Below are 27988 nucleotides of genomic sequence, written 5' to 3'. Positions count from 1 at the left end.
AGATTATGTAACGAAACAAACGGGTGGAACGATACCACAACAGATGAACGGCGCACAAGACCAGGGGCCGCGAGTGAATGGCGAGACGGCAATTTTTTTTTTTCTCCTTCGACCAAGCAGCGTGCCTCCGGTGGCACACACAACAACTGATAACAGGAACAGCGCGAATGCGCCACACAAATCTAGGTACACTGTAAGGGTGACAGAGTGACGATGAGCAGCATAAATGACGATACACTTACCCTCGGGGTACACACGCGCTAAATAACTACTTCCGAGGGGAACACGATTCACCGGAGAACACCACTTCTCCATTTTTCTCTTTCTTTTCAGAAGTCGAGACGGGAGGGGGGGGGGGGCAACGACTGTCTTTTTTCCGTCCGAACAAAGTGAACGCAACACAGCATAAAGTCACTCAAGGCTGTCCCTTAAAACGAGCAAAAAAGGCTTCTATAATTAAAGAAAAAAAAACATACACGAGCAAAAAGGGAGCACATCGCGCGTGGGACCGGTCGGTGCAGTCAACACGTTTTTCACCGTGCGGCCCACAGGGTCGCCCTGCGATCTTGGCGCGCGTTCCGACAAATGCAATGGACAAATGAGGACGTGAACTGGTCGGGTTGCTGGTCGGGGAGGAACGACGATGAGCATTGCGTGGGTAGTGGGGGGTTGTGCTCCTCCAGGACCTGGGTGCGCACCACCGTGCCCAGGGAAAAGAGGCGCCGCAACTTCATTTGTCCTTGCGGTGCTTCTTTTTCTTCTTCTTGGCCAGGGCCCCCTGCCTCTTGGCAATGCAGCGGTTGCAATACCAGCTCTCCTCTTCCTTCGGGGGCACCACGATTCCCACGCACACCCTGGCACAAAGAGATGGGAACAACACACAACTGTCTTTGAGTCAATGCCCTCACAACACTCAAACAGAATCAATTTTTTTTTATTTAAACTCTATTGTATCATGCCCTCAAACTACAGTACGAGGCATGATGCAATGGAGGGCTCGAGATTTATTCAAACTAATAGAGGTTGCACAAAGTGTACATAACACAGGCATTTTTTGCATTCCTCCCCTCAACGAATCTGTGCCTCCGAACTTAAAAACTGCTGTTACATACCTGAAAACTAGTCATTGTTGGATCTGGTACCCTTCCTCAACTACCAAGCTCATATTTGATTCGGTTTGAAGATACCCATCTCCCCCTTAAATGCGGCCCCTGTGGCTGAGAACATAACTGGCAAAACTGTCAGTCCAGTTCAGAATACAAAACTGCTCATTCCAGCATGGCCTGACACTGAATCAGGATTTTGGCAAGCAAGAAGCTCGGAATCCACATTAAATTTTATTAGAGAGCAGCAAAGAGAGCTAAAAGCAAGAAGTGACAGGTCACGCACTGTGTCAGCCACTGTTGCTGACACTGCACTACCTTAAGCTTCACATTATTTAGATATCAACACCGAACTGACCTACTGTTTTTGAAGCGACACATTATTTAATGATGGTAGCATACATTAGAAGCTGGCCTCCTTTGTGACAGCAAAAGGATGCAATATCAAGAGCACTGTGAAAGTATGTCTGCTGGTCGTCCACGAACAAATACATCAAAGACACAGTGCTCGAATGAGCTATGATACAAGCAGCCGAGGGTACTACCACTAATAAACGACAATCCTCGAAGCCCTTCCCACTAAAAGACTTACATTATATCGTACAACATTCTAATTTGAATAGATGAAGGTGAATGGACTAAGAGAAGCACAACGCACCAGTGATACCAGTCGTCACACTCGTCACAGCCGATCATGGGACTGCCATCGTCTGGTTTGGCGCATGCGGGACATATCCAGATTTTGTTTCCGCGTTCGTCCTGCAAACAAAGGCACGTAGCTACAACTTTCCATAACCTCACCATTAACGCAAAGCAGGGCCACCTCAAAGTGATTAAAAGGGTCTGAGCCATCCTGGTAAAAGAAAGTATTCTAACAAAAAGAAAAGACTGCTGTTAAAGCAGTCCAGCTAAATTTTGCAGTCGTGTGTTGCGTCGAGTTCACGATCAGAGTGCAAAGTTGCCACTTTCTTGCGTGCCCTCTCTTCGTACAGAAGGCCTTGCCCTCAAATTGGTGGGTGGGGCACCAGCTGCATGCCGTCAAACAAATGCTGCCTATTGGCTGATAGCTGACATAAACAGAATGTCAATAAAAAATAAATAGAATAAACAAAACACGTGTGTGTGTGTGTGCACGTGCGTGTGTGTATGCGTGTGTGTGTTACGGTGACCCCGCTCCTAACTGCAGCGGACGATCACCGCGGGTTCACGCTTAGCGAGCCACAGGGCCGCTACTCCGTTTACTCGCGTGTAGCGCACCGCTCCGCACGCGCTCAACTAATAAGGCGTTTAGCGCGGCGCGGCAGACAGACAGTGTTCTAATGCAAAAACACAACACTTTATTGCCTCTGGCGGCACCCCGAACAACAGTACAACGTCCGCTCCCGGGACGCGGGTAGCAAAGGCACCCGCACGCGGACGTTCACAATAAGGGGAAAACCACGAGCACGTCGCAGCTGGCAATGGCGAGCTTTGACACGCCGGTCGGGAAAAGGTCCCTCGCGGCTATGCTGCGCACTCTCACGATGGCCAATGGGCCTGGTCGCGAGTGTTAGGGCAAACCTCGTACGCGTAGGCCTGCGGCAAGTGCGGCTCGTTGTGGTATGACCACTTCAAGCACTAGGCACCGCTCTTGGCTTAGCGTACGCTACCGAAGCCAGCAGTCAAGTAAACACGCCTGCCGAGGTGCCCAAGGCCACCCCAGGCAGGCTACAGTCCGCGAATCCCAAAGGGGACGCGGACGAATGAAAACACGTGCTTACCCGGCGCCGACCACGGAAAAGAAAGCGCTCCCTCGGCGCGCGCATACCGCGTGCCGTGCTCGCACGTGGCGCCATCTATCGCCACGCGTCGTTCTCAGAGCAGGAAAAGCAAAAGGGTGTAGCCGTGCGGCGGAATGCCCGCGAAATGGTCGCGGGCGCGCCTCAGATCCCCACAGTGTGTGTGTGTGTGTGTGTGTGTTTTTGTGTGTTTGGGCTTCACTGTAGGTCAGCCTGTGGAAAGCCAGCTTAGAAATAACATCCTTGCATCGATCTCCTTAAAGCGCACTTCACTTGTCAATACTAATGCATTACTAAAAAGACATTTTTCTGGGGGCAATCCAGGTTATATCATTATACAAAAAACCTAGGACTTTTCATTATTATTTCATTAATTGTTTGCTGTTGGCTCGAGGCATGCACGTGTCCTGGCAAAACACAGACACAGCAGCTGCTGGTTTCCTTTCATCATGCTCCACCATTTCGGGAAAGCCTGATGAAACTGGTCGCTTCTTCATTGACTGCACTTGCACAAAACCTCAGATATCACGAAGTTGTACACCAAGCTTCACAGTAAAAACCCATGTGGATGGAATACTACTAGCTTTAGTTCCCAGCAAATGAATTCAGTTGTTCCTTTTTTTAGGGGTGAAGCTCCTTAGGGCGTGGGTCTGTCCATCCTCCGTCGTTGTTGTATGTAGCCACCGGGATGCGAGATGGGAGGTGGCGGTACTTGGAGTGTTCACTAAAAGGACGCACGGATGGACGCATGGACGGGCAGACCGACAGACTAGTAGATGGACAGACGGATGGACGGACGTGCAGAGCGGGTATGTGCCACAGGAGATGCGAGATGGCTGTACATGGAGTGTTCACCAGATGGACGTGCGGACGGATGGATGCACGGACAGACGGACGGACGCATGGATGACCGCACGGATGGTTGCACGGATGGACAGAAGCAAGAACGAATGGACAGGCGGAAGCAGGGACGGGCTGACAGACGCTTCGCCCCACTTATCATCATTCACTCTGTGGATATGCTGTGATTTTTTTTTATGACAATAGAAATAGGATTACTGCTAATATTATCACTAACTGCTCACTCCCAAAGTCAACTTCTGTCATAGGCATAGTACCTTTGTTTCTACTGGCAGAGGCTCAACTTCTTACACATTCACAAACATACATTACATAGTTCATCCATTTGGCACTTCATCACAATACAAACAGATCTCTAGTCCCATGTCTCACAATACTGATGAATTTAAATGAGCCCTCAACCAATTGTCCTGTGAGTACATCAAGATACACCCTACAATCCCTTGAAAAGTATCAAGAGGACTAGAAAAAGCCCAGTTTTTTGCAACAAACTCGGATATGGTTTGAGGACCAAAAGTAAGAAGTTAAAGCCCAATTCATTTTCTATCAGGTATACACAAAACTGTCTCCAGGTGAAACACATGGTAGCACTTAGAGTTGGAAGCTAGGGAGTAAACATAAGGGTGCAAAATATACTGGGTGATAGGAAGTTGTACGGTGAGAGGGAGAACATAAGTCAAAACATTTTAAAGGGACACTTAAGTGAGAAAATCATGATTAAGATTTATAAACTCTGCTTTTAAGGGGGCAGACTGGTCTTGGACAATTTTTTTTTGTTTATTTCTTCCGTGATATTGATTAAACTGCGCAGGATTATGCAGTTGTTTCTGCTGGTCTCAAATATTTAATCATTTTTCCTGTAATTCATCTTATTCCTGAGATAACTTAAGTTCACCCCCTATTGTTTAAAGCTGCTTCACAGAAGAAAAATGAAAAAAAAAAAAGAAAGCTCACATTCCCTTATTATGTCTCATTATTTGCGACAGATACTTAAACTATGCGACAGATACATAAACTATGCATGTTGTGTTAAATAATTTTCGCCATGTCACGTGCCACTGTTGGCAACGTCAGAGCATAATAGTCTACGTAGAGGACCAATGTCACCGCATTGTCATGTATGTAGAGCCACTTATACGCACACGTCATGCCATCATTCTCTGGGTGCGCGCCCGCAAAAGAAAGGGGGAGTAGAGTTCATCTTGAAATTTGACCCATTTCCGCGGCGTGTAGCGTTGCAAATTTTTGCAGACGAGATCATAAATGCCTCATCTACGCATTGCGCTTGTCAGCTCAACATTGTCAAACCTGGTGAGTTACCCTTTAAGAGGCAAGAAGAGAGCAAAGTGGGTCAGGGAATGAACCAGGGTTAAGGATATCGTAGTTGAAATCAAGAAGAAGAAATGAACATGGACCGGGTATGTAGCGCGTAGGCAGGATAACCACTGGTCATTAAGGATAACTGACTGGATTCCCAGAGAAGGCAAGCGAGTTAGGGGGAGAAAGAAACTTAGGCGGACAGATGAGATTAGGAAGTTTGTGGGTATAAAGTGGCAGCAGCAATTTCACTTTACTAATACGCCACACATTATTTCTCTCTTTAGTGTCCTTTTAAAGGGGTATTGACGCCAATCTTCGAACTTGAGTTTACTCTGCCGTTTAAGTCTCCTAAATATACTATAGTGACAGCTCTGATCAAGTGCAAAGCTCAGTAAATACTGAGAGGATATTTCATTTTGATATTAAAATTGATTGACACCTGGCAAACCCACCGATATCGACACTATCACGATGTCAGGCCACAGTATCAATTCTGGTGACTTCATGCACAAGTATGGCTACTTGTGACGATGTCAGGTACCAATGTACACAGCATGGCCACTTTCAAAATGGCAGCATGTGTGTCACTAACAGAGCCACAAAGCGGAGCCCCCATAAAAATGTCACAATATCTTGTGCGAGCAAGTGACGAGAAGCTCATACTGTGTCGTGTTGTTAGCGTACAGTAGGAACCAAGACTAGCTTTTAAAAACTTGTGGCAATTTAATTTTTCAGGGTGCACTCAAGCTTACAAGTACATTTCGTAGGTTCTTGAGGGCTGAACTTTTCACTTGCACAAAAAAAAAAAGAACAGCTGAATATGTTCGTGCCAGCAGTACCCGTTTAACAGGACAGCTCGCCCAAACAAACAGGCAAGGGCACAGGCTGTCATGTTGTGAGCCCTCACCACAATGGTGCCGACGGTCTCAGTGATGACCATCCTGGCCGTGGGGAGCGGAGAGACGGCCTCGGCCAGCTGCGGTTGCTGGGAGGCAGGGGGTGCGGCAGCCGCACTCTTGGAGGCCTTGGACGATGCCTTGCTGCCCCGGCCGCTCGTCTGCGGCTGGGGTGGCGGAGGCGCAGCCACGGGAGCCAACACTGGCGGCGACGGGCTGCGGGCTCGCACGGGAGAGGACGGCGGTGACCCCGCAAATGGGTCCGGAGGCGAGGAGCCACCGCCGCCTTGGGCCAGCGCTTTGAAGAGGCTGCAAGCAGTGGAGTGCAAAGTCACTAATAATAGTATAGGTTTAATGCCACTTTCTCACGTATAAGCCAATTCTGGTTATAGCTTGCACAATCCTCCTTCCAAATACATCCTGTGGGAGAAAAAGAAAAAAAAAGAGTTCCCAGCACATTTCGACCAGCACATTTCAACCATGCAAACTAATTTTACACTTCGACACAAATTACACCCTTAACTATGCTCTCAGACAGCAAAAGCTTTATTTTCGATTAGTTTCAGTCCGTGGTATCCCCTACACATCAGCATCTACTTTCAGTTCACTATGTACCCCTTCCTTGCACTGCCCTAAAATTGCCATGTCCACTCGAATTTGCGTATTACCTGCGCCTCAACTTTACACTTTCAGTAAGCTTTTTTGGGGGTATAAGCCAGACAATATGAAACGCTACCCAGGTTACAATTGAGTGCAGTATTCAGTATGCAAATGCAAACTAATAAAGTTCATTAGTGGCCTGAGTAATGCTCTTTTAGTGTGCACTGGTTATTTATATAGTCTCGTGGTCATAATCTATCACATGGGGTCCAGTACTGCCATTCTGGTTTTCTTGAATGCCATACGTGTGTGTAACTCTCCCTCTCTAACTGCAATGTTTAGAGGTCCCTACGGTTTCAAATTGTTCAACTGCAGCAATGGCTTAGTGGCATGTCACTGCTACTAAGCATAGATTTACGGGTTCAATCCCTATCATAGCAGCCACACTAAACAGGGAGTGAAAGGCCATATAAGTGGTATTGGCAACACTAGGTACGTTCATCATTTTTTGTTGGGTAGCATCGCATAACTGCCTGCTAGCATCCCCACAAAGAAAGGCTGAAAAGAGGCTTAACCTCAGTCATTAGCAGAGCTTTCATACTAAAAAAATGCGGTCGTTTCTTTTTTAAAGGGGCCCTCAAACACTTTTTCAAGTAACCATGGAATAAATTCACTGGAAGAGCTTATTTCCTCATGAATTCATCGCCCCAAAAACTTTAAGAATCCGTCCAGTGCGAGTGAAGTTACAAAAGCTTGACACATGCTACAATTGCATTCTCTCTTCTCTCGTCTTGACGAAAGCACTGGAAGCTAAGCAAGGAGGGATGGCAGGGTCACAAAAACATGTCACGTGCGCTTTGTGACCTTGGGCACTTTTTTTTTTTCTTCGAATGCACAGATTTTTCATTGATCATTTATTCTGAATTCCTGGCCGCGTGCTGTGCTACAATATTTGGCTCTCGTGTTGTCGGGAGCCTCTACTACCGATCGGCAGCGTTTTCTGACCACGCTCAAAAAGTATTGCAGCGCCCCTTTAATTCAGCGCCGAATGGTCTTCCATAAAAACTAAATATCAGAGCTCTGCACAATTCGATAACTCAATATCAGAACTCTGCGCACTTAAAAATTCATCTGGACAAGGCGCACCGCTTCCCAAAGTCGAACTGCTGTTCTCTAATGGCGTGTGCTTTCGACCTGAGGTAGGCGTCCAAGAAAAGTGTTCATTGCAGAGGAGATGCGACTGTAAAACTTCTAACATGACCTTGCACAGCAATACACTTCCATTTTAATTCTTACTCCGATCGCAAACACGCGTCAGATATTTAAACCACATAGTGCCAGTGCAACCTGTACCTTAGACAGCATTCCTCGGCTCATTTCTTTAGCCACTGGTTTCTCTACACCCTTCGCAATAACATGTGTTGTAGTTTTTCTAAATAAACAAGGCATGCATATGTGCATGAGGGATTTGCCACAAACCAAACAAAAATACCGATCGCGCATTTCGACTGCATACAAAGGGAGCAGCCTGAGTAATGCTCTTTTAATGTGCACTGGTTAATTAAATTGCCTCGAGGTCATAATCTACCCCGCAGGTTCAGTGCTGTCATTCTGGCTTTCTTGAATGCTAGACAAGCGAGTTAATCGACATATCTTTTTAAAATATAGCTATTTGCTTTTGCATGCCATGGAGGTGGGCATTATAACGTGCTGTTGCAAACAGCATAAGACTTCCCACAATCAGCGAAAAGATGAGTGTGATGATGATCTGTCGAACAAACAGTTGCATCTACTGTACTGCTCTGTAATATTTAGCTCGGTGTCCGCAATGCACGCTGACCAAATGAGGCAAAAGAAAAAAGGGCAAGGATAGGGGGGCGTGAAACAAAGAGCAGATTGAGTAAGCAGATTACGTGCTTCGGCACGCACTGTCTTGCAAAGCTTGCAGAGAGATGCCTGTTAGCATCTTTGTGATGCAGTCTCATGTGGCAGCACTGATTTACCACTGACGCACCCAGCAGCATCTGTGGCACTGCTTGCACACATTTGTATTCATTAATACTTGCTTTCATTGATCTGCAATACCATCAAGCTAATGTTGCTCAATCATACCCTCTAGCGCTTTTGCGATGTCGGCCATCTGTTTTAAAATGTATACATTGTAATATATTGCTCTGCAAGTCGAGCTTATGTTGCAAGTGAGCAACCAAATTGCACTGAGAAAGAACTGAGGTTGATGCATGCTTTTGCGCACGCCAGTCATTTCTGAACCTAAGCACGGTGCCCATCTTGTTGACATCAGTGCATTCTTTCTTTCCGTTCACGTAACTGATAAATTCAATTAAAATTAGTGCTATATTGTTGCCAGCATTGTCAAGGCTCCCTTGTTGCCTGAACAGCACACGAAGCACTGGGAAGTCATCTCCAGATGAAGAAAAAAAAGCAGCAACTAGCTTCTGAAAGGCTGTGATATGTGACTGGTTTTCTTTTCACACCCAATAAAACATGGTGGATCGAGCTTATGGGACTGCGGACAGAAGCACTGTACATTTTGAACATCCCCTATAACACCGACACATTTTAATTTCGATGCACTTCAAAGAAACCTTTATGGCCAAAATATACACAAGGGTTCCCCAGAACAACATGCCTCATAATCCCATTAAGGTTTGAGCCCGTAAAATGCCAGAATTTTTTAGTGCTTACACATTGATGCTTCTCATTAAGGATATAAGAAATATGATCTCGCATTCTTTGTTTTCTTTTTTATTATTATTATTCAGCATGCTTTATCCAGCTTTTATAACACTTTGTTTTTTGTTTATAGATTGTATGCAGGTATGAAGGTCAACAGTTTTCCATCCCCCACCCCCAATATGTATTGTATCACTTCAGCACTGCTACTGATGTAATATGATGGGCACAAAAAAGTACTGTTTATACAGAATTCTCCACAAGGCGGCTGCTTCATTCGTTGCCGTCAATCATAGTTTACATGTGTAACAATTAACCAAGATCTCTTAACTAGAAAAGCTACAGAACTTTTTTAGACGCCTTTGACAACCCGGAGTGTGCCAAGTTCAAAGGGGAAACTACGTGTGTGACTACTGGTACTCACATTTTTGTTGCACTGGGCTTCGGAGTGCTTCCAAGCTTTACAGTGATCTTAGGAATGCTGTCGTCCTTCTTCTACATTAAAAAGGAAGAAAAAAGAAAGTTCATACTTATATTTAACTTTTCTTTCACATAAATGAGATCCAAATGTACAGAGCCCTAATGAAATGGATCATTATCATTGTCGATAATTGTGAGCTGAAAGGGTCTACTTGGGAAGAAAAATTTGTCGAGTATGAATTTTCTAAGTTAGGCTTTGAAAAACACTTCTATGCTACAATTATTTCTAGGTAATGATAGCATTTTAGAATGATCAAGGATATTGCAAGAAGTTCAGGTGATGTCTATGCACCCTTAAAACATGAGCAAGTACAGAAATTATGGTATCTGTGGCACAGCCTATGGGCAGACAGACATACAAAAACACTGCATGCCAAAGCATTAGCAAAAACTAATACTGCAAAGCCAACAGTAATGTTTTTACCAGGCTTCATAACATACCTAAATTCCAGATCTAAGCTCCATACTAGAAAAACATGCCCCACAATGTTACACAATTCGCCTTTTTACACGGTGATAAAGCAACCACTAGAGCACGCCCTGCTCTGTTAAAAAAAAAAAAAGTTACCTTCTCCTCTTTCCCTTTCTTTTTCTCCTTCTCCTTGCCAACTTTCGTTTTAGCCTTCTTCTCCGCCTTGGTCTTCTCGGGAGCCTTGAGCTTGGCCTTGGCCTCTTTCTTCTCCTTGGGCGGCTTCTCCTTCAGCTTCTCCTTTGGCTTCTTCTTGGCATGCTCTTTCTTGTCGGCTTTCTTCTCTTTCTTCTCTTTGGCTTTACTCTGCACGTTAAAGTACAAGCAAGTTAGATTACGAGAATAAGACGCCACAAGGCGGCCAACAAACATATCGAAACACCTAGAAACAGAAAAACACAGACAGACAGGCACACACACCCACACACGTCACCTTTAACACATAAAAAAAAGAAAAGAAAAAATTAAGACCACAATCACAAGTGCTCAAACCATTACATCAAATTATAAAAAGCACCACTCTCCAATGATAGTGGATGCGGCAATGCATGCGCTTCCGAGCCACAAATGGCATGCTTCCAAAAGTGCACTAGAAACTGGCAAAAAAAAAAAATGGTACAGGCTGCTTAAATGAAACACCGCAAATCTGAATGCTGCCTCCATAACTGCTGTTTCTGTTGGCAGGCATAACCCCGAGACTGAACTGTTGGGCTTTCGAGAAATAGAACATAATGTAATATCCAGGGCGCATGCGCCCCTACTCAAGCAAGCCCCTCTCTCCCTACTTTGGGAGATTTCAAATATGTGCCCTTTTCTCCTCCCAACATATTCACAGTTTTATTCAATGTTTTCATTCGTCGGACGAAAGCATATTTAAAGAAGCATACATTTTTAAAAGAGCACTGCATCAGAAGCACGATGTGCATTCTTTATTTTTAGCCGTTCTTCTGCCACCATGTTAAATTTTGATCCATGACCAAGCAAGGACCCCCTAATTCCCATCGACCACGAGGAGGGGGGGGGGTGCAAATGCTTAAAATTTTACATTAGTAGCTTCCTTTTGCATTTGATAAAAGAAAAAGGGCGCTGACACAAAAACTTTGGCCTAGCGTTGTTTTCTTGCTGAAATGTATTGCTGGGGGCCTGTTAGTCATAACATGTTAGTCATTACCTGCTGAAGCGCACGACATTTAATTACATACAGGCTCCTCATGATCGATCAGTTTCTGTTTTGGTTTGAGAGAGCTCGAAAAACGACAAGCCGCCGGGTGAAACTTACGCCATTTAGCTTGAGCAGCTCGAGCTCGACCACGAGCCCTCCTGAGATACTTGACAGCAACTTCATTGAGGGACCGTCTGTGAAACTTGGCATTGTGTGTGTGATGTGACATGTGTCTATCCTCTCTCTTTTACTCCCCTCTCCCCCTCCCCATGTGTAGGGTAGCAAACTGGACGCATAGCCTAGTTAACCTCCCTACCTTTCCTACATTCCTTCTCTCTCTCTCTCTCTCTCTCGACCACATCAGCACACAGAACTGTGACGCACTTTTGGACGGTGCGCATCAAGAATTCCTTTCCGACAGGAAAGGGGACAGCAGTGTAGACAAACACAAATATTTCAACGTCTGCTCACAACGTCTGCCCCGAAATCATATTGCCTTGATTTCCTAAGTTCCTTGTCTTTCGTCCCTTTGACTTATGGTCCATTCACAATGCACACTCAGGTAATGTTGAAGGCTCTACAGCAAGCTTGTGCAAGATCCCAGACAAGCTGAACTGCGCCATATATTACACCTGCCTTGCAACACTGAAAAATGTGTAATTTAAGAGATATTCGTGGTGCAGTAACGCAGGACGTTTCATACCTGCTTCATTCAAGTTTAGTATTGAGGCATGGAATTCTTTTAGCATTTCCCACATACGTCGCATAAACAAGCCCCTCCATGTAAATTTAAAGTGGCTTTCATGGCACCACAAGAACACTCCCATTGCTTAGATGTCGAAACAAACTACTGGTTGCACAACCCGCTCATCAGCTGCCATCATGTTTTCACCAATCGCAGGGGTGAGCACAGGCAAATTCCTAAATAGTTTTTTCCTACATTTACACACGAAATGAAGTGCAATGCCACAAATACCAGAAACCAGCAAGAAAAAGGCACGCTTTCATGCACCCATAAATGTTTGCACAAGATTGCACATGCGCCAACAGTAAGAAAAAGAAAACGTCCTCAATGACCTTGACGACACGTCTTACGGCTGCAGACAGCCTGCCCTTCCTCAGTCCAGGCTGCTTGCAATGAAAACACGAGACTTACTACAGTGTTTGCAAGTAAAAAAGACATTGAAATTCTAGCAGCGCGAAGAAAGCAGCGTAAGACACATTACCTTCCAGTATTTGTCCATCGAAAACTGGACATGAAAGCAAGGAGAGGGAAAGGCGAAAAAAAGGACCACAGATCAGCGACATGTGCTGCCTGCACAGAGGCCTGCTAACAAAAAAAAAAGTTGGCCATGATTGAAGGCCAAGCACTTCACAGCACATCACATTTACTTAGATGTAATGCATAGGTAAAAAATGCAATTTTTGCCACATTAGATGTCTAATCTTGGCTGTTAAGCATGCAGTCAATATAATTATTCATTTATATTCAAAACAGCACAGCTAAGCTATTATTGCATGTAAACATAAAAAATAACTCAACAAAAACTTTCACGGACTAAACATAAATTTATCGTTTCAAACAAACACCTTACGGTTCGAACTTTCATAAAGAAGGGCGTTTCTTTCCAACACAATTGTGAACTCTTGGCGCACCTATACATTTTAACACAAATGGAGGAACCAGCACATCTTTGATAGTCACCGTAAGCTGTACGTGCGTCATTCTGACTTCAAACTTTTCAGCAATGTGTCGGGGCCCTCCAGACATGCGAATAAACTGTTTCGCACAATGTCTAAAATATCTTGTATACTTGCACATTTACCTGCTGCTTGTTGCTTAATTTTTTATTTTGATGTTTGGTTGATGTACCTTGGGAACACTAAAGAGCAAAATGATTTTTCTCATATTAGTAAAGTACAATTTCACAATCCTGAAAACACCACTCTTAACACGACACGACGCTTGGTAAACGAGAAAACGCACGAAAATACGGGTGCAGATGACACCTTGAGATCTCTGCACCAAACAGTGTGACGTCATCGATTTCGAAGGCGTACACCGAGTCCTATGTAGCTTCTAATCAACAAAAATGGTACATTGTCATCTGTGGGTGCTATAGACCTACCTATACTCTGTGCAACGTTGTGGAAGCTAGCGAGACTTCTTGCAGTCGTTACGTTCGCAACAAAAAGTAGTTTGATGTTCTGTTATTGCGGCGAGCAGTAATTGAAGATATTATGTTCCTTACAAAGAACAACGCCGTTGAACATCTGTTATTATGTGGCTGTATAGCTTAGTTCTCACGTGACGTCACACGCAGGCTCTCTACTCTGGGTACGTCACGATGGTGGCCACCTGGACTTTCAGTGTCAGTGCAAGATAGGACACCACATAGTCATTTGGTACCCGCATTCTTTTGTGCTCACCCCGCTTTCTCCTGTTCGCCAGTCATGCCAAAGGGGAGCACGAAGAAATGCGAAGGTGCACCGGCACTAATCATATGTCACGCGAGCGACCTCGAAACGCACGGAGTTACACGTTTTGCCGGCCGAACTTCTTGCATAGCTTCCGCTTCCGCAGCTATGCAAGAAGTTGAGGTATGATGTATGAAATGGAGTATAGCATACAAAGTTTCCGAAAATTTCATCTAGACAATCCCGTGCAAATACGAAAATACCATTTTGAAAAATGTTGACGTCACGCACGCGGATCTTGGTGCAAAATTTAACTATGAACCTTCAACCCTGCTTTTCTCCGCTAATAATTAACTTATGATAGCGAAACACACGTCATAAGAATCCTCGGAGTACAGTTCATCAATCTAAACCAAGTCATTGTTTCTGTTTAGTGTCCCTTTAAGAAGTTTTTTTCAGTTCTTCATGGCTACGCTTCATGGTATCATCTGTACAAAGATCTAGCACTTGTTTTATGGCGCACGAAGGAATCTGAAAAAGACTTCGCACAGCATGAAACACCAAAATGATGATTTTTAGAACCTAGTAAGAATAGATTATGTCATCAAAGTTAGTGCACTTCAGGCAGTCCTGCTCTTTGCATAATTGAGCAACACTTTTCATCACCATCATCATTCGATGATCAACATCAGCCAGTGTCCTTGAACGAAACAGTTCAAGAATAAAATGGCAACAATGACACAACAGAAAACAGCTCCTCAGTGATATTCGCAATGTGATGCCTGCTGCAGAGCATGCACACTGCACAACAACCTCGTGCATTTAAACAAAATGAGCTACAAATTAGTATGCAACTGTCACTTGGGCACAATGCAACTTCCCATGAGAATGCTCCTTCTAGGAGGCATCCAAAACACCTAAAAAATTTCGAACATAAATAATCATGATGCATGTGAGCACTTGCGAACACACGAGTCCATTTGTTTTTCTGAAATGAATGAGTAGAGCTTAAAATAAATAATACCAAGAATGCATTCAAGGCCTTTATTATAAGCAGATGGAACTGCAGGCAGTCTGTCTCATTAAAACCAGAAGTCCAAAACAGTTTAATAAGGATAATAGTCTTAGGAAGTCCTACAGACCCTAGGCACTGCTGCCTCCATAGCCAAAACAAGAACAGTGTCGCAAAATACCATACTACCAGAAGGAATAGCAACACAACTCCAATGCTCACCTTTTCACCATCTTTGTCGGATTTGGAAAAGGATGGCTTGTCTTCATCTATTCGGGTTGTGGACGGCACAATGGGTGGGATGGCTTTCTTCTCAGCTAAGGTCTTGACGGCGAAGGGACTCCCACCAAGTACTACAGGACCCATAAGGCCTCCTCCAGGGGGGGGTGCTGTTGGGGAGGATGCTGGCGACATGTCTTCACGAGAGGAAGGTGGTGGCACAAACAGTGGGGGTGTCGGGAAATGGGACGACGTGCCTGCTCGAAGCTGCGAGGAAAATGGAAACGCCGGCAGGAAACCCTGAGTGGGCGGTGACCCAAAAGCAGGGAACTTCGGCGAGAACAGGGGACCGGTTGGTTGCTGAGGCTGCTGCAGTTGTGGCTGTTGTTGCGAAAAGGGAAACACGCCCGAGAAGCTGGGTGCCGGCTCCGGAGATGTTTCTGATCGCTGGGAAAGGGCGATCAGGGGAGATGCCTTCATTTCCGGTGTCTTAGGAAGCCCCTTTTTCGGGGACAGCGTTCCCGAAGCCGACTTATTCTTTCCAGACTTCTTCTTGCTTTTAGTCTTCTCTTTGGACTTCTTGTGTTCTGTGACAACGGGTGGTCCTGGAACATGCTCCGGTGACGGTTCCTTGACTTCCTTCTTTGGAGCTGGCGAGCCCACTAAATCCGGTGTCTTGGGTGTCGGCGGCGGCGACGAGTCGGAGTCTGTGAAGTCGTAGACATCCCGTGGCTCCAGCTTGCGATTCAGCATGCCTGACATAGCTGCCTCCAAAGTCTCCCTCTTCTCTTCCAGCCGAGATTCCTCTCTTGCCTTCTGGATCACAGCGTCAATGCACTGCTCTATGTCAGCCAGCCGGTTCTCCTTCTCCTGCTTGCTGAGTGTCTCAGGCGAGTCGTCGATCACGAGCCTCGGCTCTGGAGACTCCTCGCGAGAAAGTGGCTCGTCCTCGTATGGGTCGTCCACGACCATCGGAGTTTCTTGTGCGGCCGCAGCTGCGGCGGCAGCGGCTGCATTCAGCTTGCTCCGTTCCTCTTCCGCCTTGCATGCCATCACTTGCAGTGGTGTCATGGTTGACAGCATGGAGGGAGGAATCATGGAAGTCAATGACAGAGGCAAGTGAGGTGGAGACAACACAGGTGGTGAAGATGGTGCCGGCGGTGGTGGGGCAGGAGGAGGTGGGGCAGGGGGCGGCGCTGAGACAGGTGCAAGGGGAGGTGGTGTAGGCAGTGGTGCAAATAAGAAGGAAATAGGGTTTTCGGCGGCTGCGGCTGCGGCTGCCTGCTTTTTCTTCTCTCTCTTTTCTGCTTTTGAAGTCGGATTCTTTGACTTGTTCAGCGACTTCATTTTTGTCGGCTTTGGCGTCAGGCCGGCTACTGCCATCAAGCCTCCTGTGCCCCCTGGGTTCCCCAGCTTGTTCTTGCTTTTAGATTTTGACTTGGAACCATCTTTGTTTTTTCCTTCTTTGCTCTTCCCTTCTTTGCTCTTGCCCTCCTTGATTTTGCCCTCTTTGATCTTTCCTTCCTTCACTTTTCCCTCCTTGTTCTTGGACTTGATCTTACCTATTTTGCTGCTACCATCCTTGGAGAGCTTCAGCTCTTTGGACAGCTTCAGCTCTTTGGACAGCTTCAGCTCCTTCGACAGCTTCAGCTCCTTGGACAGCTTCAGCTCCTTGGACAGCTTCAGGCCCTTGGCAAGCTTCTTTTTAATCTTGAGCATGGGGTTACTGCTCGAACTCTTTTTGCTCATGAAAGGGACGAAAAGCGTAGGGGCCTTCTTAAGGTGTGTGTTCTCCTTGTTGTCCTTTTTGCTCGCCTTGGCCTTCTTGCCATCTTTGCCCTCTTTCTTCACCTTTATCGTTTTCTTAGGCTCCTTCACCTTCACTTCCTTGTGTGGCAAATCTATGCTGTCTGAAGAATCAGAGTCAAAGGCCATGCCAGCCGGCAGGGTCTTGATGAACGACGACGGAGCGCTTGGCTCTGGTAGCTTGCCCTCTCGAGCTGGTGAGATGAAGCCTGAGGGTGTCATGAACACACTCGTCACCTCTCTCATGGGCTGGCCCTCTTCCTCTGTGCAGAGCCTGCAAGGTAAGTCAGCATTCTGAAGCTGTCTATCTCTCTCGAAAAATTAGCTGCACAGCAAGGGTTCAGCCTTCCTTCACCATTACTTCACTATACTCTGGGCTGGCGAAGCATATGCATCGACAGTAGTAAATGTATTGAAGAAAGAATGCTAAGGGAAATACATAAAAGATAAAATTATCAAGTACACCTCAACAAGAAAAAGGCAATGTCCAAAAGCTGAAAGACGACCTAAAACACCCTCAGTGGGTGTTGAAAGATGAAAGATAAAAGATACAAGAGTATGCAACACAATTATGCCTTCGTGCAGGCTATAAATATAGCGCCGTGGCTCTGATACGACACTTCAATTAGAAACTGCAAGCGGCATCTTCAGTGTTTTCCTTGCATTCATTATCTGTTGGTTTCTTATAATTGCGCTTAATAAAAAAAAGAAGGCTGCCTAAATCAATTCCCTTTCTTTCATTCAAACTGTACTAATACGAGCACTTGTGGTGCACGCTAAAGATGACCACCTGTCAGAAGCCATTGTGCACAAACAATTCATAACTATTGTCAATACAAGTGAATCGGTGAGGACTCTTGGAAAGCTATTACATTCGATAAAGGAATGGCACATTGAAAGGTTCATATTTGTTGCAGTGGGAAAATTTACGGACAATTTATTGTTTAGTAGTGTATTTTGGGAAAGAAAATGAGTGCTAACAAATAAATATGCGACTCCACTGACCCCATCTCCTGACACCACAGGAGAGAGCGCGATGAGAAGCAAGAGGCTGTCTTTTTCCCCAACACATAACCACTTGGATCCCCCAAGGCTTTTTGCACAACAGGACATGTCGGTGGACGTAGGTTTATATCTCTGGATAACGTGGTCCATTACACACTGTCACTACAATTCTATTCTGTATTTACACTGTTGCCCTTTGCCCTCCTTGACAGCCTACACAATAGCCCCAATGTTTTTCTGAAATTAAAAAAAAAATGCTTACTTTAAGGCAACATCTAGAACTCACAAGTTTACGAGAACTATGTTAGCGGTGAAAGCCTTTTTTTTAACCTACAAGTTTGTTTCACTATAGCATGTAGCCATCATGTTAATAATTAAAAGTATGTTCAATAACTACCGAACCTGATGACAAAGAAAGGTATTTGTGTTAAAAAGTGCAACTTTGCATCCGCTTCTGAAAGAAGAAAAAGACTTTGTCCTGCAAATCTGGGCTGTTTTCGCTATGCACAATGTATCAATCAGCCTAAAGCAAGCTTTCTGGAACTTCATTTCTAGTAACTGTATATTTAAAATTCATTTCTTAAGAGACACTTGAAAATCGTACAGCACCTGTGTTCATCTGCCTTCCTGCTTGTTTGTAATTTTAAAAAATGCTGATTGACAAGGTGACCTCATAACACGTGACAAATAGTAGCCAAATCTTGCAGGACCTCACCTGAAACGCTTGGGTGTGGGGGTCTCCGAGCCATCGGAATTTCGCTTGGCAGGCTGTGGACTTCCCTGGGGAGAAGATGCCTCCTCGCCAGCACTGTTGGACGCCATGTCTCTTTTCATGCCATCATTGGCCGACCCAGGAGACAAGAGCATACTTTCCTCCTCTAAGAAACAAAACAGAAAGAGAATGACGTCAATTATGTGTTCATCAAAACTGCATGCCAAAGAACAAGCACAAAAAAGCACGATGCCTGTGATCGGCTATTGCAGCATTTGTACAATAATAGTGATTGTTAAGTCAAACTTTGCAGCACTTCACATAGGAAAGCAAGACATTAAGGCTGGACGAAAAGGGACAAAAATCACTGGAAAACCATAAAACAGGGAATGTTCCGGGCATAGAGTTTTCTAATACACACTAGAGGGAACTCTGGCACTAGTGTCTATGGGAGCTGCAACGCACGGCGCTTCAGTAAGCATGGGAATTATGTGCAGTACACACATTTGTCTAATTTTTCGTACTTCTGGCCTGCTTCTGGCTCCGTGTGTGTTCATGTGGCTTAAAGCTGTTTTTTCACGAAAACATAAATTAGCAACTGTTCACCGTTCGCGCTTCAAGACCTTATTCTTTTAGGCTTACTATTTCGAATTGGGTCAAAATGGTTCGTTCTTTCCTTCAAAACAAAACCGTAACCAGCAATAAACGAAGCCGCAAGTACGATTCGCCGCCCGCAAGTACGAAGACTAGGCAAATGTGTGTACTGCCCATCATTCCCATGGTCGCTGAACGATCGCAGCGCCAGAGTCCCCTCTAGTTAACTTTAGGAAACTCTATGATTCCAGGAGCTAACATTTTGAAAAGACCACTAGTCAAAACATTGGCCCCCGCAACATTCCTTGTCTAATGATTTTTATTATCACTTTGAGCCTCCTTCTTCCACAAAAATTCTTTCTTGAAGGGATTAAAAAAATGAAGTGTGACATGCAGATCTAAAACACAGCCCAGATTTAGGTGGCAGGTTAAGCTAGCTGGTTTGAACATGATGAGAGTGTAGCATGGAATTCTACAGATATGTGAGCAAATAGAGAAGCACGAGTGCTATCCCAGATGCCTATTTCACTACTGCACCTAAAAGCCAGCTCTCCAGGCCCCAAGGTTCGGCTTTAAATGACTGTTACAAGGTGCCACAAAGAGAAAGTTCTACCACAGCTTCTGAAATCAGATCATTATTGAACATGTCAGAAATTTAATATACCTGTTATCACGCCTCCGTGAAGCGAGTTTCGATGACAGAACCAACACTTTCTTACTATGCTTCGGGTGGCATTCACGAGCGGCGTAGTCCCCCAGATTCTCTCAAGCGTCGGAGGAAAAGGAGCAAGCCGTGGTCACGTGACGAGCACATGTAGAGGCGGCATATTGTGCTCCACATTGCACGAAGAACACGCTACGCGCCATGCATCTGCAATGTTGTATCAGTTGTCTGGGTACACGAGCACGTTACTTCAGAACGGCAATGTACGAAGGCATTTGTGGTGCTCCGACTGCGTTCTTGTGTCCGTGTTTGCATGCCCTGTCTTCTTAGAATAAATGCATACCAACTGGCTCAGCTTTCCATTATTCTAAGCAGTGTATGTTTTAAACTGACCTTGTTTTTTGTGCCATGTGTGTGTGTTTTATAACATGTAGCTACAATCACTCCTGAGTGATCTATGTGCCACGCTTCTTTGTTTGCAATGTCCAAACCTAGTTTGTGACTTGAAAAAAGCGCTAACAGAAAAATTTTAGTCACGCACTTTCTTTCTGCAATATGTTGCTGGGTACCAATAAGTCGTATCACAGTACTTTGCTTGCCGCAGCAAGTGACAGACAATTAACTATACTCGGTTTATTACCGACCAGTCTCAGTTTCAGTTTGGGAGAGCTTCTAAAACGACAAGCCAGACGGTGCAACCAACACCACTTGGCGTGTGAAACGGCACACAGGACTGTGACACACTTCCACACTGCCTGGATCATCAGCTAGCGTTCTTCCAGAAGCCAAATGTGCTTCATCGAGATTGTCTTGTGGAAACAATATTCTTGAGGCCTCTACACCTCCCTCACAATCGTCGCAGGCATGGACTTCCAAGCAGCCAGCTGGCACAAGTGCAGCAAAGGCACTATGACTTCGAAGACATATTTAAACTGCATGAAGACAACACGTTAGACAAATAGAATCATCACACACAAAGCGCAAAGTGTGTGATTGTATGATTGCGCTTTGTGTGCAATCATACTGTGTCTAACGCATTGTTTTCTTCACACGTTTTAAATATGTCTTCAAAATGTATTAACCAACTAGCCCAACCACATGCATTACTTCAGCACTATAACGTCATCCTACCATGAGTGCCAGCTTGAAGCTCTCCCACAGTACTGACGTCTTTGAAGTTGGGGGTCACCTTCTGGTAACCTTAGATGCCACTGTCATAAGGTATCGCATGCAGAACTGAATCACGCGTGTGAACTTGAAAATTCATATAAACTGTCTTCCTTCATAGCTATATTCACTGTTGAGATATTGGTCGATGAAATAAGCATTTTCACGGGAATTGATCCCGTAGGCTATCTCAGCCACAAAATCTTGTGTCAGTACGCCTTCAACCATAAGTTTTGGACAAACACAGCTCGTCCTTACTAAACTGTGCCTAGACTATTTTAGACCAGTGTGGCTCGTCCACTAGAGATAAAATCTCTCCATAAGCAATTTGAACAAGCATTGCTCGTTTCCAAGCTAGCTCGTGTGTCATTTTAAAGATGACAGCACTTGCTAGGCAATTTATTTTAACAACCATTATACATTTTTTGCGACTTGTGCTTAGAAATGTTGTCTAGAGAAGGCAACGAATGTGCTGATGCAACCTTGTGCAAAAAAGAAAAAAATCCTCTCCTCATTGCACAGCTGTTCAGGCGCTAATTATTCAGATAGCGAAGTTTAATTTGATGCCCTGATGTGTTATATTTGCCACTTCTCTGACAATGACATTACTTCACAAATCGTGAAAGACAGTAGTAGGCCACGTACAATAACCTTCATTACGCTTTTTCAACTTAATACACACTTGAATTTTTTTTCGTCAATCAAAACATGCTCTTTAGAAGCAGAATACTCAATATGTTGTTGAAAAAAAAACTTTTTAGACAGAAAAACACAAAGAAACAAAACAGTTATGGGATTAAACTAGCTGGTCACACCAACTAATTAAATCTCTTGAAATTGTGCCCGTACTATTCCACACTACCGTTACAATCTGGCTGGCTTTGAGACCTTGTTTCATACAAGATTAAAACAGACTCACCTTCGAGCTCAGGGTGCATAGGGGGAAAGAACTCGTGCACCCACTCCGGCCTCTGCAGCAGCTCTCGGCTGCCAGGTTTGGGGTGCAGCAGGTTCGTGGGCCGAGCGACCGGAAACTGAGGTACCCTCTTGGCAAACGCCACGGGCTCGACGTTGTTGATGTACTCTTCAAGTTCGTTCAGCAGGATACCCAAGTGACTGAACGCTAGCGACAGATCATCCAAGTTGGGCTCAGTTCGCCCATCTGCAATAAGCACCGAGAGGTCTTTAGCAGAGTAACGTTGGGTGAGTCTGTGCACACTTTTTAAGGAGCCATGAAACCCAATTTTTGATCAGAATCCTTATCATGCGGGTTAATACTTGTGTGTTCACGAGCAAGCTGGAGAAATTTTCGAGCATTTGGTCAGGCACTCGATCATAACTGAATATCTTTTATAAACACATGAGCATACTAAGAGTTGGGCAGCATTGGTACACTCGCAAGCTGTGACGTAACAAGCCGCTTGCTCTGCGAGCAGTTGCATTCCAGCAAACTATCTTGTTCCCTGGTCCGCTGTGCATGCACCAATGTCGGCTTTCTACAGCTTGGCACTGAAAGTGAATCAATCTGCAGTGACTGAAACTTTGGTAGGAGACGGCTGATTCACTGCATGCTGTACATATGTCACACATGCAGAGCTAAAATGGCGGTAGTCACTAATGGGCAGTGTTTATAGCCGGCGACTTTTAGGGATTATTTCATACTGAAATATTTCTATACAGTGCATATTCCATACATGTATAGGCACAATAGTTTCTTCTACTTTTTGGTGAAAACCACGAATTGTTGGGTGACCGTATCATGGCCCCCTTAATGGAAGACTTGTGGCACAAACTGTCAAGAAAACGAGAGATGACACGATAGGGCGCCCTATCCTGTCCTCTTGTCCTCACTTTGCATTGCAAGTCTTTGGCAAAGAGGTACCACACGTTGAATAGAGCTACTGCTAATGATTAAGATAAATGCAATAAATAATTTAAGCTGGCATGAAAGTCGTTTCTTTTATCTAGGCAAGGCCGATAAACATATGTGCTTCTCAGAGGCCATGCTTAGAGGTTACTTTTACTTTGTATTATAGTTAGGGCTCCTTTTTTCTTGGATGAATTTGGAAAAATCTGATAAGCACTCGCCGGTGAAATTTTTGACATTCAGGATTTATCCAACAAGCTCCGATTTTCAAAGGGCATTTACAAAGCTGACAATCATCAATTCAAAAGTGCGCAACTTTATCAGCAGCAGCGACCTTGTAATGTCCGCTTCCGTCTACTGTACCAACAAGCTATAAAGTTGTGATAAGCATAAACATAAGTGTTACATATTCAAGCATTTGTGCTTGTATGCATGTGTTTGCACATTCAAACTTTTCAGACATCTAAAATACACTTTGTGTGTTTACATGTTTTCATGTTCACATATTTCATCTAAGATTTTGTTGTTGTAATAATAATAATAATAATAATAATAATAATAATAATAATAATAATAGGTCCTTTATTTCTCATCAAGATGATGTGGGAGGCTGGGAGAAAGCTGTGAAGCCACTTCACTAGCACCTGCTCCCTCCAAAGGTACACTTTGACGAGTTTACAGCACTGTACATCAACAGTCAAGGTAAATAAACAAGAAGTGATGAAAGAATGAAAGGATAAAAAAACTGAATTAGCAATAGTGCAACACTTTTTCATAGGATATAAAAATAATAAAAAGACTAAACAATTTATAATGCATAATAAAACACTGAATTTCGAAGAATTGGAGATGTAGGAGAAGCAAGCTCCAATACATGCCAAATTTCCTTAGAGAAAAAAAATAGTGAACTCCTAAAAGACAGGGCCTTTATTTAAGTGTGCATGTTTATAGATACGTATAAGCATGTGTGGATGATGTGTGTGCATATATGTGTGCTATACACTTGTAGTTTGCCTGCCCAAGTTTGTTTTTTGTATTGGACCAACCACTGCCCACATAAGGATATCAGTCCAAACATCTTTTTTTTTTTTCATTTCTTGTACTATCAAGCATAAAATGTCCCGATTAATCAACTGATTATAGACAATGTACCCACCAGGAATTCTTTTGAACAATAGGATACCGCAAGGGAGTCCATAGAAGGGTGTCACATTTGAGACAAAATTGCAGTAATGCCTTTACTACATTACATGGTGCTATCAACTACATTTACAAAGGAAAGCCAGTGCATTTAAATAGCTGCCACTCTTAAAATAAACACAGTTGCGCACAGTTCTCACAATCCAGTACTGTACCTTGTCGCACAACTTATGGAGAACAAATGATTCAACATTGTCTACCTTTGTTGATAAATATCTTGTAACAAGACAACGCAGGCACTACAGCAATCACATCATCACAGGAACTGCGTAAAATGTTTCTGTGGCAACTTTTTTATTTAATGTGTTTTATGTATTTTCAGTTTCTGTATAGTTAGGCAGTTAGGCAATCGTAATTCTCGTTTCTTTTCTTGATTGCACTTGTTTTCGATGCATTGCACTGTCAATTAAAGTGTTTCAAGTTGGTCAAATTGCTTGCTAGGAATAAGATGCACTTCCACTATCTGTGTTCTTCAAACTGTGTAGGCAACATCTTTAGAACATAAACTTTATTTTTGTTCTGCCAATTGTCCTTTCTTATCGTCTGACCGAGTCGACCGTTTCACCAATATACTTGGCGTACTATAGCTTTTTCATCACTGTTCCTTTCTTTAGCAAAAAGAAAAAAGATGGTATTGAACCGACTCTAAACTCCGCGAGTTTCGCAGAATGTGACCTACTAAAACCTAGTATTTGGTTTTGACGTCAACAAAGCTGAAACTGTATGGAAACTTTATATAACAATATCCACATGTGCCTTACATTTCAAGAAGAAAAAGAAACAATAAGTAAATCTATGTTCCTGCCCTGACATTCAAGCATAAATGCTGGAATGCAGTACATTCGGCAATGTGAAATTTATAACAATATGACCGATTGGAGTCGAGAGGCTTTTTAAAAGCCTACACAACAAATTGCTGACTCAAGAAACGATATCTGATTTACGGCTTGTGCAGAGATTCAGAGGCTAGATCTCGCACAGTTGCATTTGTGCCGATTCGGGGCTGTTACACAGCTCCGCATGTTTCGACTGCAAGCCGAAACTATTGAACACCTTTTCTGTGAAAGTAACAGAATGCGAAACCACGTTAGAAAATGTTCTTGTTTACTACGAAAATCAGATTGGACGCGTTAGCTACCGTAGAGACAGCTAAGGTCGAGGAAACAGATATAAAAGGCGCGCTCATCCCTTGGAGAAAGCGCTACTATCTCAACACAGCTACTTAACACAGGACGTGGTTTTGAATGCAAGACATCAGGATATCAGAACGCGCGCTGCAATATCGACGTTTTCACGCCAACGTCGTTGTACAACCAAGTTTAAATGCGCTCGCAATGCTCCCAAATTGTGCAGCAAAACAATGACACGCGGTTACACGCACGACAGCATCGTCGGCAGGTCTTAGAGGCAAGCACAAAAACGAAGCGCTACTTGGAGCAGGTTTAGTTAGCAATACACGCGAAGGGTGTTTCCGGGGTATTTCTGAGTAGCTAGCGACCGTGCTCACCTTGGTTTGAATAGGCTTGCGCTGTCCGGGCGATTTCAAGTACATAGCGATGAAGTATGTCAGCGAGCAACTCCAAAGTCGACTGATGCACGGCGTGCCAGCCGATGTTTTGACATATCTGAGCAACCGAAACCTTCAGGACACTACGACTAAACAGAGCTGCCATTCTACGTCCACAAAGTCATGAAAAATAGATCAATGCTATGATTTTTCCCGTAGAACGCCAAGGTGCATCGTCCGAGCATTTTCCCACTGTGCTGCACTTCCTTTCACGCCATCTTTCACGCACCACGCTGTGCTATTCCAGCCGACGGGCCCCGATGTTTGTCCCAACGTTCAACACAACCACCATGACATCTTTTACAGGAAATAAATCTCGTAGCACATCGGCCACCGATAAATAATCGCCATGCTTAGAGTGGCTGTGAACTCGTTGTTGAAGTTTATTAGAGGGCAGCACCAGCGACTTTTATGAAGCATCATGGGAAGGCGTCGTCGCGTAGCAACTGAATGTTTGTTTGTACACAAACGGCTGTGCCACGCCGGCGAGTTTTTTCCCACATTTTTTTTTTTTTTTTTCGATAGAGGCCACAGGTCACCGTATTGCGACGGCTCCGGGCGAAATAAAACCCTCGTCACAAGACGGAGTGCATGCGAAATATGGGCTTCTTCGACAAGCTCGTCAGTTTTCTCGGCTTGAAGAAGAAGCACGCCAGTGTTTTGGTGGTCGGCTTGGACAACAGTGGTAAGAGCACTATTTTAAATCATTTCAAGCCCGACGACCAGAAAGCGATGGACATTGTGCCTACGGTGGGCTTCAACGTGGACTCCTTCAAGATGAAGAATTTGGCGCTCACGGCTTTTGACATGTCCGGCCAGGGAAGGTACCGCAATCTCTGGGAGCACTACTACAAAGACACGGATGGAATAATATTCGTCGTGGACAGTACGGACGCACTCAGGATGGTAGTAGCCAAGGATGAACTGGACATGATGCTACAGCACAAGGATTTCAAGGATCGTCCGGTGCCGATTTTGTTTTTCGCCAACAAAATGGACCTCAAGGAAGCTTTGTCTAGTGTGAAAGTAAGCCAGGCGCTGGGATTGGATGTGCTGAAAACGAAGCCGTGGCACATTTGTGCGAGCAATGCACTGACTGGTGAAGGTTTGCAAGAAGGCCTAGAGTGGCTCAGTGAACAAATACAGGCTCTTCTACAGAAAAAAAGGTAGCCGGAAGAAAAATATAAATATTTTAATTTTATATATGCCGCAGAATTAATTTACTCACAATAGCGAATCATTACTCGCTCTATTCAAATGTGCTGATATGGAGTGTTATCTTTTGTCTTTATGGACAAGGTTGCTGTTAAGGAAGTGAATCATAATCAACATGTGTTATTTATCTCATGTGGTGTTAGGTGTGCAATATACATAAATGCCATGTAAATTTATTTTTGTCTCCTTTGAATGCACCTATGATATGTCCCGAACAAAAGCCGAATTTCTTTGTATACGCCATGCAGATTTCGAGCAACACTTTTTAGGTGAAACAATTAACACATGTGTGCAATGGTTTCATTGTGACTATTGTTAATGTGAAATGTTAAATGTTTTTCAGAGCTATATAAATGACGTTTGCTTCCGTACACTGCCCTGTTGTGTGGTCATGCAGTGCGGGTCAATTATAATGAACCATACACGCAAGGGCGTAGGGCAAAATTTCCGGAAGGGGATTGGGGCACATTCTTAATTAGTGTGCCGCCCTCAGACTAAGCACACACGTGAACATATCGATCACTTTCCAAAACGGTGGATAGAGACGTGTTATTTGCTATGCATTTCCTGCTTTCCTACCTATATTATTGAAAATGATTGAATTGATACTGAAAAAATGGACATATATATCTTTGAAGACGTCAAAGCTAGGAGTCCATGTAATGCGGCGTTCCTCCAATATTGCGCGAATTAGCTTAAGTTAAAGCGTTCTGCTCACCGTTCCACCAGGACGTTGCCGTCTCTCTACTTCCAGGGTTTGCGACAGGTCGTGGAGAACCTCTCACGCAAGGCGAGCATGCGTATATAAGTGCCACACATCTCTGAATTTCTCACCCCTGAAGGAAGCCGGTCTGGCTTCAAAACGTCGTGTTTCTGATAAGTTTTGGTTGGAATTTTCTAATTGCCTCATTCCTATCCCAACACCAGGCATACTTTTGCCAAATGTTCACCTTTGACTCAATGTTTCGCACGAAATAATTACTTTATATACAGCAAAACCCTTTTTGCAAAACAAATGGTTTTGCAATCGTCCAACATGCATGCCTCGCCTAGAACGAACGTTCGCTTACTGCGAAAGCACTACCTTTAATCGTAAAGAGCTTACTGACGAAATACTTAATCGTACTACTTCGCCTACTGCTTATAACGAATCATCCGCCATTGCGAACTAAGACAATG

General features: G+C 44.3%; 2 protein-coding genes across 3 annotated transcripts; one reads left to right on the top strand and one right to left on the bottom strand.

The window, feature by feature from the left end:
- Nucleotides 1-376: 376 nt before the first annotated feature.
- On the bottom strand, nt 377-25883 carry LOC119174415 (uncharacterized). Of its 2 annotated transcripts, XM_075895683.1 has the most exons (11): nt 25535-25883; nt 21880-22122; nt 18539-18701; nt 15016-17092; nt 12590-12613; nt 12441-12491; nt 10301-10507; nt 9677-9747; nt 5970-6267; nt 1762-1862; nt 377-854 (listed from the first exon to the last, which is right to left on the bottom strand). In XM_075895683.1, the coding sequence occupies exons 1-11, from the start codon at nt 25698-25700 to the stop codon at nt 731-733; spliced, it is 3525 nt and encodes a 1174-aa protein (XP_075751798.1). In that variant the 5' UTR covers nt 25701-25883; the 3' UTR covers nt 377-730. The 2 variants fall into 2 exon arrangements, with proteins under 2 accessions (XP_075751798.1, XP_037281204.2); XM_037425307.2 differs by lacking the exons at nt 12441-12491; nt 12590-12613.
- A 221-nt stretch (nt 25884-26104) lies between these two features.
- On the top strand, nt 26105-27180 carry LOC119174416 (ADP-ribosylation factor-like protein 6). The gene has a single exon (XM_037425308.2). It carries the CDS (start codon nt 26186-26188, stop codon nt 26762-26764), a length of 579 nt encoding a protein of 192 aa, XP_037281205.1. The 5' UTR covers nt 26105-26185; the 3' UTR covers nt 26765-27180.
- Nucleotides 27181-27988: the final 808 nt, after the last annotated feature.

The sequence above is a fragment of the Rhipicephalus microplus genome, chromosome 5 (genome assembly GCF_043290135.1).
Source record: "Rhipicephalus microplus isolate Deutch F79 chromosome 5, USDA_Rmic, whole genome shotgun sequence".
In the NCBI taxonomy this organism is placed as follows: domain Eukaryota; kingdom Metazoa; phylum Arthropoda; class Arachnida; order Ixodida; family Ixodidae; genus Rhipicephalus; species Rhipicephalus microplus.
Note: the sequence above shows the minus strand (reverse complement) of the source record. Positions and strands in the feature narration are given on the sequence as shown.

What these genes read in the sequence shown, in the direction of transcription:
- LOC119174416 (XM_037425308.2), top strand. Translation starts at nt 26,186, where the DNA reads ATGCGAAATATGGGCTTCTTCGACAAGCTCGTCAGTTTTCTCGGCTTG.
- LOC119174415 (XM_075895683.1), bottom strand. Translation starts at nt 25,700, where the DNA reads ATGGCAGCTCTGTTTAGTCGTAGTGTCCTGAAGGTTTCGGTTGCTCAG. An exon ending in CCCACACCCAAGCGTTTCAG is followed by an intron (nt 17,093 to 18,538) that starts GTGAGGTCCTGC and finishes CTTACCTTGCAG; the next exon opens with GCTCTGCACAGAGGAAGAGG. An exon ending in AGAAAGGGAAAGAGGAGAAG is followed by an intron (nt 9,748 to 10,300) that starts GTAACTTTTTTT and finishes TTTTTAATGTAG; the next exon opens with AAGAAGGACGACAGCATTCC.